The following is a 13124-nucleotide window of genomic DNA, read 5'->3' as shown; positions in this document are numbered from 1 at the left end:
AGTACATGCATATAGTTATAGAAAGTAAAGTGTATGGGGAAAAGCTCTTCCTAGTTCCAGTCTCCACTGCTGTTTCTGGTTCTTCTGGTATTTATCTCCTTATTTATAAATAATATACTTCCCCGTAGTTCTGTTTCTTGACTTTATCTTTAGACATTACTGTTGACTTCTAGCTTTACAAGATGAAAGTTGAGGTCACTTATGTGACTTCTCTTCCTCCTCTCAGACTACTGAGGTCACTATTGCATGTGTGCTCTGGGTTACCTTGGCCAAATAAAACCCCTTCCCCCTCAGTTCTTGCTCTGTCCGCTGTAGACAGTGGCTCTTGACCCCTCTCAGCCCAACTCCTCCCCCCGCTTCCGTCCCTGTCATGTCCAGGCTGTTTACCTGCTTGGCAGCAAGGTTGAACACATGCATTCCTGTGACTGCAGCAAAGTCTTCCTGCTTTTGTCTGTTGGCTGAATCTAAAACTTGAAATGCGATACTCCTTGTTTACATTATTAGGACCGTACCATTCACTGTGGACTCACATACTATACTGTGATTACATTTTTATTCTTGCACAGCCTTACTTTTTCCTGGAGTTTGTATTTTTTTTCCCCCTTATTTTCAGTTTTTTCTTCCTACCTCCCTCTTCAACATATCATTTATTTTATGGAGACTCCTTTCACTTTTATTTTTTGCTGGTTGGCCGGTATCGGGATCCAAACCCTTGACCTTGGTGTTACAACACCATGCTCCAACCAACTGAGCTAACCAGCCAGCCCGAGGCTCCTTTCACATCGCTATTTTTGACTCTGCTATTTCAGATTGGATTTGTTGGTAATCTGCCATCGGAGCTGAGGATTTAGCTCACTTGCTACTTGTCTGTAGCTCCTTCCCCAATCCTCTTCAGCACATGCACCTTCTCCATCCTCCCCTCCGTGTTGGGTCATTCCCCTTGGCAGTAGATTAGTTATTACTTGCTCTAAGTTCTCTGGATTACTTGGGGGGTGGTGGAGGGGGGTGCCTTCAGCCTTACTGTGGTTCTGTACTCACCTCTGTTTTTCCTGGTTGAATTAGGCTATTGCAGAGCTAGTGGTTCTGAGAATGTTGCTTTCAGAATCCTGAGAATTTGTGGCTTACCAAGTGCTGAGTTGCTTTTATGTCTTTGTATACCTTATATCCCACCTGTAATGCTGTGCCGTGTCCAGTGATGCTGTTTGTGGTTTGATATGCATTTTTTAAATGCCTTAGTGTCCCGCAATTGCATTAAGTTGGAGCAACCATTTCTATAGTAGCCTATTGACTAATAGAAACAGGGAGTGCCTGGGGTTATGTGGAATTTGAGCTCTCTGACAGACTCTGAGGCTACCTGTGTATCTCTTCAGTTAGCAAAAGGTGTGACAAGCAACCTGCCTATGCCCCAACCACCACAGAGCACCAGCCGCACCCCAACTACCCAGTCCAGAAGTGTAAGTATGACCCTGTCTCACGGAAGCTGCCGGGGAGTTATTCCCGGCATGCAGAAGGCTTGTTTTGTGTGTGTCTGTGTTTGTTTTTCCCTGTGGGCGTGTCTTCTGCTGTTCTTTCGAGTGATGGGTCTTCCTTTGCTTGTAGTGTTTCTTCTTAGCTGTGCCCCTGGTGGCCACTACAAACTGCCTTAGGAAGTGAGCGAGCATACAGTTTGGCTTCTGGAGCGCGATCATCTTTGCTCTTTTCATAAAGGGTCCTAGATTAACACCAATTCTCCCCTGCTGTGAGTGCCAGGATCAGCCAGCGCCCTTTGTCCCACCCATGTGAGGAGCTGGGCCCTGTAGATATCTTGGCTGGCCGGCCTGGCTCTGCCAAGGAGACCCTGTACATGGCTTGACCCCTCTGCCATCTCTTCTCTGTCTTCCCCAGAGCTGCAGGGACTTGATGTGGTTTGACTACATCATTGTAGGATTTTCTCATGTGTGGCGATGACCAGCGGCCTCACTCCCCAAAGACCATCCAGAAGAACTGAAAGCGTAGGCATCGCAGTAGGGAAGAGCATGGAAGAAGAGGTGGATTCAGGATGTTAAGAAGCGCCCTTGTTCCCAGCTCTGCCTGCCAGAATACTTCCTCCTTTTGGTCATCGAGGCACTTGACTAAAGAGTTCTCTGCTGAGTGAATACATTACTTTGGAGATCTTTCTCATTCTTTTCATTGCTTATCTTCCAGAAACAGCACTCATGACTAAAGACACGCATGCCTTTTTACCAGACAATAAGAAATCCGGTCCCCTAAGGCAATAGTGTGGTCCCTTCCTCACCCCCTCTGATTCTGTGTTTAAGCTTGACCCTCGGTTTCTTTCAACCATATAGCATCACCCCACCTCAGAAATTAAAAAAAATCCTGTCCCAGTCTGTCTGAAGTTGGTAAGTGATTTAAGTAAGATATGGTGGGATCTTATGGGTTGGTCGACAGGTGTCTCTGTCCACCTGAGCCTGCAGACCTGGGCTGTTGGATAATTCCAGGCATCTTTGCAGACACCTCATTGGCTCAACTCCAACTTCCTTATTTCTTCCTCAGCTATTTAGCTTTTTGTATGTGTGTCCTCAAAGCCATCCTAGGTCTGCTCTGGTTCTCCATCCTTCATTGACCCTTAAACTTGTCCTTACTGGGAGCCTATGGGTCTGTGTTTCCAGGTGGACTTAACCATTCTGGTCCACATTCCTTCTTTATGATCTGCTCCCTTGGGTGGACAAGTGGAGTTTGGTTATAAGTCTGTTTTTCAAGTTGCTTATCAGTTGACAAAAGGAACCCCATCAGTAAATAGATTGCATGCCAAATTTTGGTGGCTTTCTCCAGTGGCCAAGGTTGGACGCAGAAGTGCATGGGGTGCTGGGTGTCATTCAGTCATGTAATGAGGGTACACAGTTCCAGGGACCGCACTAGAAAGGCCTTCCTTGGCAATTTTTAGTAACTTCCTCACTAATCTTTCTTCTCTGTGAGCATGACTCCCTACTGTTTTTCCAACAAGCTGTTAAATCCTAAAAAAAAAAAAATAAGTTATTCTGCCTTTGTTCTCTACAGACCCACAGATCTAGGGAAGTCAGTGGTGGTGGTATTTTAACTGTCAGCGTTTTAAGGCGTGGGGAGGGGCAGGTGGTTTCCCAGGTAGGAGGGCAGCTCATATTGCAGGGTCGTCGTGCTGAGGTGGAGGGGGACAGGCTGTGTATACTGAGCGTGTTGGTTTTCTTCCCCAGACCACTCCCGGAGTAGCAAGTCCAGTTGCTGGAGCAGCAGTGACGAGAAGCGAGGATCGGCCCGCTCTGAGCACAACAGCAGTAGCAGCGCGAAGAGCCTCATCCCGAAAGAGTCTCGGCTGGACACCTTCTGGGACTAGGGGCAAATTGTGACACGAATCACCCGCCCCACTGTTGGCGGGGGAAACCCAGACACCAGGCAGATAGGAAACGGCTAAGACAGAACCACCACCTTCAGGCTTGAGGATTCCGCGTGTTCAGCCTTGGCCGGTGCGCCTGGCGCCGGGGGCAGCCTACACTACATGATGTCCAGCATTAGCTCTGAGCGAGGGCTGTTCGGCCCACACGAACCCTGTGCTTTAGATGTAAATAATGTACAATTTGTGGATGTCATTGAGCCTAGAGTTCCTTCCCTTTTTATATTTGTATTGACTTTAACTTATAAAAAAGAAAAACAATTTAAAAAAACGTAATAACAAAAAGAATGTTTTGATGTTGGAGAAGGGATGGTCAGTTGCCCTTCTGTCACACAGTGGAATAGAGACTGGGCCTGGAGATCGCTGTCACAGGCCCTCCTCCTTGGATACCCAGGGGGACAGTGAGCCATTTCTGCGCATACCTGTGTACGCAGCACGTTGGGATCAGGAGTTTTGGCACAGCCTCTGTGCTGTCATGGGCTCATCACATCAAGCCATCGACCCCTTTCAAATACTACGTTATTATGTTACAAAACACAAACTCTCCGGATCAGAAGAACACAGGAGAAGCTAGTTTATTTTGTGTGGTTTCAATGATGACTCTCCTGCTAAAAGGGAAAAATCAATGTTCTTGTTTACAGAAGATACACAGAAACAAGCCCCACTCAGCTCAATTGCAGAAGAGTAGAAGAAAGTGTTAGGGTGATAAACTCCTAAACAAAGAGAGATCTTTGCTCTGCAGTTCCTCTCGACACACTCACACGCTTGGGAAGAGATGCCATGCTTCTCAGGAGCAGGAACTGGAAAGCAAGACGCACGCAGAGGACGTTTGAGTCTGGGAGGAAGCATGTATGTATTATTTATATGACGGGATTTTACGTTTTTATGTAAGCATGAGACAAAGGCAGTATGAGAGAGCAAGGCCCCACATGCTGTCTGTTACACTACGTATGCTGTAGCACCATTCTGTATGTTGTGTAAAACAAAAAGCATTGATCAAAGCAAAAGGTGATGTCTGTATATGAGAAAATTAATTGTACGATATCATTCCAGGACATTTTGTTGTACATTTTAGTCTCGTTTACTTTCTCTTCATTGTTGATAAGAGGATACGAATTGTACAGTTTCCAGCTAGTTACCCATATTAGAGAAGAAATAAGAAGAAAGTATTAGAAGAAAAAGGAGAGAAAGAACGTTTGTCAATTGCAGTTGTCCAAAAAGAAAAAAAAATAGCCTAGCTGGCCTTATTTGTGAAGCATAATTGCTTTTAGCATATGGAAGTATTTTTTCACATTTTCTTTGTATAAAATTTGTATTAAACTTAAATATCTTTTTTGATGATGGTGTTTCTTTGTGACTTAGCCAGTGGACTCACACGCTATGCTCTTTTGGGTTCTTCCCTCCCTATCTCCCTCCCGATTTTTTCAGATTCTTCACCTTTTTTTAATTAAACTGTTTTGGAAAAGTGGCTTGATCGTCCTCGAATTTGCAGTTTTCCATTTGGTCGGATGGCTGTGTCAGGTTTGCATGACCAAACACAGGAGAAGGGGCCGGGAGAGGTCAGGAGCCTGCCCCCAGCTGGGGGCACGTTGGCGGTAACAGTCCCTGCGGGGGCTTCTAGGTCAGTCGTAGAGAAGCTAGGAGGGGCGGGAGTTGTCTTTCTGTGGCCACCATGCAGGCCTGAGCTGACTAACAGGCCTTGCATGGGCAGCAGTTACCCTGGCACCACCTGCTCCTGAAGGCCCACAGGGTGCGAGGAGCCAACGCAGTCTTGAAAGGCTGCAGCTTCCTTTGCTTTCCAAGCAGCGTTGTCCTTTTTCTCTGGAATCCAGTGGTTACCCCTAAAAAGATGTGCCCCACAAACACCTTTCTGATAAGAACCAAGACTTGGTATAGTCTGCAGGGAAGTTTGGGAGCACAGGTGTAAATTCATCCCCATGACCAGCAAATACACGTTGTGGATGGCACTGTCCCTGCACTGAGGACACTGTGGGGACGTCGAGGGATCTGGTCCCGGTCCTCCCTGAGCTTGCATTCTACTGGGGGCAACAATCCTTCAGTCACTCAAGTATTGATAGGGGACCTGCTATATGTGCTAAGCACGATTTCAGCTACTGGGGACAGGAGGGTGAACAAGGGGCCATGAGCCCTGCCATTGTGAGACTTGACTTCATGGGAAGACAGACCAGCTACAAATGTCAAACATTCCGGAACCAGATAAACTAATGTAGTAAATACCACGAAGGCAGGGGTCTGCAAACTCCAGAAAGGGTTGGAGTAAATATTGTGGGCTTTGTGGGCCATGCCATCTCTGTCCCAACTACTCGCCTGTGTCCTCGTAGTGAGAAAGCAGCCATGGAGGACACATACATGGACGGGCGTGGTCAGTTCCAATAAGCTGCTACAGAAACTGGAATTTGAATTTCATTTAATTTTCTTGTGTCACAAAATATTACTCATTTTTTTCCCCCAAACCATCTAAAGTTGTAAATGTTGGGCCAGGGGGTGCTTGTGCATGCCCAGTAAAAGAGAACTAACATTTTTTCACTTAAAAATTGACAAGCTGGCCAGTTAGTTCACCTGGTTAGAGTGTGGTGCTGGCAACCCAATGGTCCAGGGTTCGATCCCTGTACTGACCAGCCACCCCAGAAAAAAGACAAATGTTCTACTGGAAAAAGCACTTAAAAAGGAGTCCAATTAGAATCCTTCACTAGCTCTATGGCCTTGAGCTGGTCACTTCTTTGGGCCTGTTCCTACAGCAGCTGGTGGGAGATCGCACCTACTAGCCTTCTCGCAGAGGACGGACACACCCAAGGATCAAGGAGGAAATCCCAGGGCACTGATTCTGCAACAACCGGCACCCTCCCCCACTCACTTGCTCCTCTAAGCCACACTGGCCTTCTTGCCATTCACCAAGAATATTGAGCTCCAGGCCAGCCCATGGCTCACTTGGGCAAGTGTGGTGCTGATAACACCCAGGCCACGGGTTTGGATCCCTATATAGGGATGGCCGGTTAGCTCACTTGGGAGAGCGTGGTGCTGACAACACCAAGTCAAGGGTTGAGATCCCCTTACGGGTCATCTTAAAAAAAAAAAAAAAAAAAGTTGTAAATGTTATTCTTAGCTCACAGGTCATACAAAAACAGGGAATGGGCTGGATTTGGGCTGCTTGCCATTGGTTGGCCAGTGCTGTGAAGGGACAAAATGGGGATGGTGAAGAGCAGGACTCCAGTGGGGACCAGGCAGAAGCCTCTCTTGGGAGGGGACATTTGAGCTGACACCTGAGTGAGAGGCTGACTGTGGGAAAATAGGGTGGGTGAGTGTCCCTGACCGGAGGGTCCAGCAAGTGCAAAGGCCCTGGGGTATGTGGGAGCTCAATATATATATATGTATATTTTAAAAGATGACCGGTAAGGGGATCTTAACCCTTGACTTGGTGTTGTCAGCACCACGCTCTCCCAAGTGAGCTAACCGGCCATCCCTATATAGGGATCCAAACCCGTGGCCTGGGTGTTATCAGCACCACACTTGCCCAAGTGAGCCATGGGCTGGCCTGGAGCTCAATATTCTTGGTGAATGGCAAGAAGGCCAGTGTGGCTTAGAGGAGCAAGTGAGTGGGGGAGGGTGCCGGTTGTTGCAGAATCAGTGCCCTGGGATTTCCTCCTTGATCCTTGGGTGTGTCCGTCCTCTGCGAGAAGGCTAGTAGGTGCGATCTCCCACCAGCTGCTGTAGGAACAGGCCCAAAGAAGTGACCAGCTCAAGGCCATAGAGCTAGTGAAGGATTCTAATTGGACTCCTTTTTAAGTGCTTTTTCCAGTAGAACATTTGTCTTTTTTCTGGGGTGGCTGGTCAGTACAGGGATCGAACCCTGGACCATTGGGTTGCCAGCACCACACTCTAACCAGGTGAACTAACTGGCCAGCTTGTCAATTTTTAAGTGAAAAAATGTTAGTTCTCTTTTACTGGGCATGCACAAGCACCCTCCCCCCTCCCTCGTTGAAGACTGGAGGCGGGGTGGACGTAGCCCATGTAGCAGGGGAAGAGGCCAGGGTGTGTGGGGTGGAGTCCAGTCGCTCTCTGTCTTCTGGCACCAGCAAGCCAGGACTGTTACGGTCTCTGGGCTTTTGTGCTCTCTGCTCCCTCGACCTGCCCACCCCTTCATGGCTGGCACCTTATTCTTCAGATAGTCTTACAGATGTCACCTCTGAAGTAGCCCCTGCTCACTCCTAATAGCCTCTGTCTCAGCCTCTTAAACGGTTTTCTTCACATTCCTGAGCAAAGTTTATAGGCGTTGATGACTTTATTTCACGTGTGTGTGTCCCACTCAAATGTGGGCTGTCTCTGTTCCCCACTGTGTCCCCAGGGCTTGGAAGGGCTGATGATCACATAGCCCCGAAGTGGTGGGCAGCGTTCCAACGCAGAGGTCAGCCTCTGACCTGTCCTCACCTGAGGCGTCCCTGCACCTCCCAGCTCATAGAAGAAAGGACTCGAGGAAGCGGTGGCAGAGAAATGGCTGCTTTTTTTTTTTTTTTTCCTTTTTGTCTTTTTCGTGACCGGTAATGGGATTGCAACCCTCGGTGTTGCGCCCGCACCGCGCTCAGCCAGTGAGCGGACCTGTCTCTATATGGGATCCGAACCCTCAGTGGGAGCGCCGCTGCGCTCCCAAGCGCTGCATTCAACCGAGTGCACCACCGGGCCGGCCCCATGGCTGCTTTTTAAAATATGTTGAATTTTGGGCCGAGCCCGTGTTCGGATCCTATACAGGGAGGACCGGTGTGCTCACAGCGCTCACTGGTTGAGCGTGGTGCGGCCGGTCTCAAAAAGGACAAAAACAAAAAACAAAAACAAACAAAAAATATGTTGAATTTTAATTTTGCTGTTTATTTGACTAGGTAATAGAGCCACATGACTCAAATTTGAAGATAGAGAGGACCCACAGTGTAAAGTCCCTCCCTCCCAGCTACCCTGGGCTTCTCCAAACCCCTTCCTGCCAATCCCTCAGGGAATCTCCATTTACAAACAAATGCAGACACATTTCTCTCTTTGTTTTTATACACAAATGGTAGCATTTGATACCCTTCTGTCTTGTCCCCTTTTTTAAAATTTAACCTAAAGATTTGGGTATGGCTCCATACTGGTACAAGCACATCTGCACTCCTCGTTATGGGTGTGTGACATGTTATGTGCAAAGATGTGCAGGTAGCCAGTCCACACTGGGACATTCAGATTGTCTCCAAACCCTGGTGTGGCAAACAGACCTGTGGTGCACGTGTGCACCTGTCTCAGTGAGGGTTCCCATGGTAGTCATGCCAGAGGGTCAGTGACCAGCCAGATAAGCGAAGGGCTTGAGTTTCCAGACCAGGCTGCCAGGCCTCTTCAGATACCCAGTGACTCTGAATCTATCCATGAGAAGAGGGAGGGCCTGAAGGGGTCTGGCAAAGCTGGCAGAAGCTTCTATGGTCCTCGCTTCTTCCTCTGGACAGTGGCCAGGCATGGGACAGCAACGGGCTGGGACCGCCAGCCTGGACAGTTGCAGGGTGGGGGCGGAGGTGCCTTTTAATGTAACTGGCACTCTCGCCACCTGGTGGCCACGCACAGAACTGCAGCCTGCAGTAACAGCTGGACCATGGGACAGGGAGAAAGAACGTGGGCCCAGATCGTTCATTTTGGTGACAGCTGTTTACTGAGCCTTCTGTATGAGCCAAGCACTGGGGACACCGTAGTGAACAAAAAGGCGCAGTCTCTGTCCTCATCGATCTGACATTTTCAGTGGGAAGTGTCAAATATGCGTGTTGTGTGATGCTGGGCGGGCTAGGTGTGCAGAGATGAAGCAGGGTGAGGTGGGCAGGGAGATGGCGTGGTGGGGACAGCATCTCTGAGGAGCTGACCTCTGAGGAGAAGCCTGGTGGAGGGGGGACTGAGCCGGGACATCTTGGACAGCCAACCTTAACGCTGGCTGAACGTTAGAAGCACCTGGCAAGATGTAAAAAATTAATAAATGCCCAGATACTGTCTACGTGCCTCGCAGAGACTCTCTTAGGTGGGGCTTGGGCGTGGGTACTTTCTGGAGCTCCTCAGGGGATCCTGATGGGCAGGCAGAGTTGAGAACCACTAACTTGGTTGGAAGAGCCTCCATCGAGAGGGAGGAGCAGATGTGAAAGCCCTGAGGCAGAGATCCTGGCGCTTTTGGGATGAGAAGGCAGGTGGAGGATGGGGTTGTGGATGAGATTAGAGAGGGAGGGAGCTGGCATGGGGGTGCTGCATCACGTGGTGGGCCAGGGTCAGGAATGTTGCCTTGTGCCCTGAAGGAGATGGGAACCTGGGGCAGGCGGTTACAAATCAGCTTTATTGAGATGTAATTCACATACCATGCAATTCACCCATTTAAAGAGTATAATTCAATGATTTGGAGGTATTTTACATTGTTAATTTTTAATTATATTGTGATGAAATGTATATAATATAAATTTTACCTTTATTATTATTATTATTATTTTTCTAGCTGGCCTGGATGGGGATCCACACCCTTGACCTTGGTATTATAACACTACACTCTAACCAATTGGGCTAACCAGCCAGGCCTATTTTTACCACTTTAACTATACAATTTAGTGGCATTAATCAAGGTTGTGTTCCAGAGTTCAGCATCCATGTACCACCTTTATATCAGGATACATAGGGGCACCAGCTATGTTATTTTCTTTACCCCAGGGAAACAAATGTCGCCATAGTCCTCCAAGTGGTACCCATATGGGCACTTCCCACATGCCGAGCTCTGTGCTGAGGCTTTTCATTCTGTAATCTTTTGGTCTTCACAATAGCACCAGGCACGAGGCAGGCACTAGTAATGCTCCCATTCTCTAGATGAGGAAATTGAGGCTTGGAGAGAAGTAGTGATTTGCCGGAGGTCACACAACAGATCAGTGCCAGAGCCAGGACTCAACCATACTGCCCGATTCCCAAGCCAGTGCAGTGAGGATCAGATGTCACTGTCCCAGTCGCAACTAATCCCGCATCTGCAGCATCATGATAAGTTTACAAAACGCCTTCCCACGTACCCTTTCCCGACTCCACTGAACTGCTCACTGCACTGGGTATTGTTCCACTCTTTGTACATCTTGGAAAACTGACACTCAAGGGTTAAATGAATTTGGAGAGGTCAGGTTTTTAGTTGTAAATAAAGGATTTTATTAAAGGATATTGCGTGGCTTTTAGATCTCCGGGAGGGCCAGAGAGATGGGCTAGGAGACTGCACAGCCATGAACAGTGTCCATATTACTTTGCAGGACCTTCCTGGGAAGGCTTCCACCAGCACTGGACTGGGCCCAGTCACTGTAACTCTCACTGGTGACACTAGGCATGTTTCTTCTACCTCCTTACTAGATTGTATTATTATTATTATTATTATTATTTTGTTTTTTGGTGGCTGGCTGGTATGGGGATTTGAGTCTGTGACCTGAACCCATGATCTTGATGTTATAAGGCTGGGCTCTAACCAACTGAGTAAACCGGCCAGCCCCAAGATTGGATTTTCTTTTTTTCCCCTTTGGAATTAATAAGTACCTTGTTGGTGATATATATATATATTTTAAAGATGACCAGTAAGGGGATCTTAACCCTTGACTTGGTGTTGTCAGCACCACGCTCAGCCGGTGAGCAAACAGGCCATCCCTATATGGGATCCGAACCCGTGGCCTTGGTGTTATCAGCACCGCACTCTCCCGAGTGAGCCACGGGCCGGCCCATCCATTGATGATTCTTAAGAGAAACAATTATTTCTGTGATGTTTTGCAAATGGTGATTTTTAAATTTCTATCTTCTAAATTTACTAATTGGAATTATATTTTGAGGAAGAGCTTTCCCTTCTCCGTTTGATTATTTATTCAATTATTTATTTATGTAAGTATGGATTCTTATTTTATCCTATGCATTAAAATCCATTACTATCATTATTTTGTTGCTGAAATTATTTAGTCACTGGGAGCCTCCTTCAAGTTGCCTCTTGTATCCTTTTCACATGTCCCCCCTAAGCACTTCCTTTCTGGCACCACGAGATATTCCAGGCTCACGCTGTGCTTTCTCTGCTCCAGTCCTGGAATTTCTCCAAGGACCTCTGGTTCTTTTTATTGGCAAATAGTATAATAAGATTGGATTTTAAGCATCAGACTCATCAGAATCCACTTCTGCTTTCACATGTAGGTATATCTGGATTGGCTGAGCCTAGGTCTCATTGGGTGTATCCGATTGAGTGAATTTGAGTACAGTTTGGGTGTATTTAATTGGCTGAGCCTACATCTCATCTGGATGTCTCTGACTGGTTGAGCCTAGGTCACATGGCTACATTCTCACTGTGAGGGAGGCTGGGAGAATGGATTCAGGCTTCTTCTGGTGCAAACTCATCGGCTGGGAAATTGTTTAAACAAAAGGCCTTGGGTTGACAAAATGATGGCAGCACTCACAGCTGAGCTGTCCACAGTCTTGGTCAGCCATAGAGAGCAGAATCTGCCCAGCCATTGAAGCAGAAAGAATTAGTAAGTGAACTGGTCTGTGCTGTGTCAACGTGGTTAGGCAGGAACCACGCTTCCTGGGATCTCCTTCCTTAAGTGGTTCCCAGAGTTGACCAGAAGAGGAGGTGCATGAGACTGCAAAGGCGGAAGGGCAATGGCGGCCTCTACTGTCACAAGGTTGTTGTGGCTAGACGTGGCGACAGGCAGACAGCTGCAGAGGTCCCAGTGGGCTGCAGATTGTCCTTGCTCTCCTCCTCTCCTGGATGTCAGCACCTGGCAGTCACAACTGCCTGGCTGCAGAGAGAAATCTCCATCCATTTCTCTCCCAGGGCCCCCTCTGTGACCTCACTTGGGCGGCTGGACATACCTCGTGGCTCCTTAGATTGCCTGCGTGGTGACTCTAGATTCCCTTATCAACCCTTCACCTCCCCGGCTCCTCCCACAATTGTGTAAGGTCTAATTCCCATAATAAATTACTTATCCCAAACTCATGGGCAAGATCTGGCCTGCTTCCCTGATTGGACCCTGACTAATGCATTGAGTGTTTACAGAATCTCAAGGAGGGCTGGAGAAACCAGTCTGAGTCTGAGCTTCCAGGAAGCTGTGGTGCAGGACAGGCTGCCAAGGATCAGATGCTCCAGCCGCCAATTCCACAGCTGCACCAGCTTTGCTCTGGTCTGCACCGGCAGATTGGATGCCCCATGGGTAGCTGCCTTTCTCCCTGCATCATCAGTACCAAGTACAGGTGTCTTGTGAACACAGCTGATTGGTGGAGACTTAAACGTACCAGACCCCTGGCTGAAGTTTGGGAGGTAGAGCACAAGGAGGCAGTGGAGGGGGGCGGGGATTGGATGTTGAACAAGCCAGTTCTCACCCAGAAGTGTGGCCAGGGTGGAACAGTTGGCTTTGTCGTCTGGCCCAGGACTCTTACCTTCCCAGGGCACTCTTTCCAGAGTGTAGTGTTAATGGGAAACTGATGCCTCCCTGGCTCAGCACAGTCCAGCCTTGGACAGGTGGATGCTACAAGGTTTGGGACTCTTACCTTCCCAGGGCACTCTTTCCAGAGTGTAGTGTTAATGGGAAACTGATGCCTCTCTGGCTCAGCACAGTCCAGCCTTGGACAGGTGGATGCTACAAGGTTTGTTAAGACAATGAAGTACTGACCTTGGTTCACCTTGATGAACTGAAGGAGAAGGGAGCTCATTTAC

At 48.1% G+C, this 13124-nt stretch overlaps 1 protein-coding gene across 2 annotated transcripts in view; it reads left to right on the top strand.

Annotated features, from left to right (window-relative positions):
- Window positions 1–4877, top strand: part of ZMYND8 (zinc finger, MYND-type containing 8) — a 69496-nt gene extending 64619 nt beyond the window's left edge. Inside the window, exons 14-15 of one of the 2 annotated variants that reach the window (XM_008572548.1) lie at window positions 1371–1454; window positions 3213–4877. In XM_008572548.1, the coding sequence (XP_008570770.1) occupies window positions 1371–1454; window positions 3213–3352 (224 nt within the window). In that variant the 3' untranslated portion in view covers window positions 3353–4877. The remainder of the gene's footprint in view (window positions 1–1370; window positions 1455–3212) is intronic. The other variant, XM_008572549.1, reaches the window with a different exon arrangement.
- The last annotated feature ends 8247 nt before the right edge of the window (window positions 4878–13124 follow it).

Source organism: Galeopterus variegatus, unplaced genomic scaffold (genome assembly GCF_000696425.1).
Source record: "Galeopterus variegatus unplaced genomic scaffold, G_variegatus-3.0.2 Scaffold805, whole genome shotgun sequence".
Lineage (NCBI taxonomy): Eukaryota > Metazoa > Chordata > Mammalia > Dermoptera > Cynocephalidae > Galeopterus > Galeopterus variegatus.
Note: the sequence above shows the minus strand (reverse complement) of the source record. Positions and strands in the feature narration are given on the sequence as shown.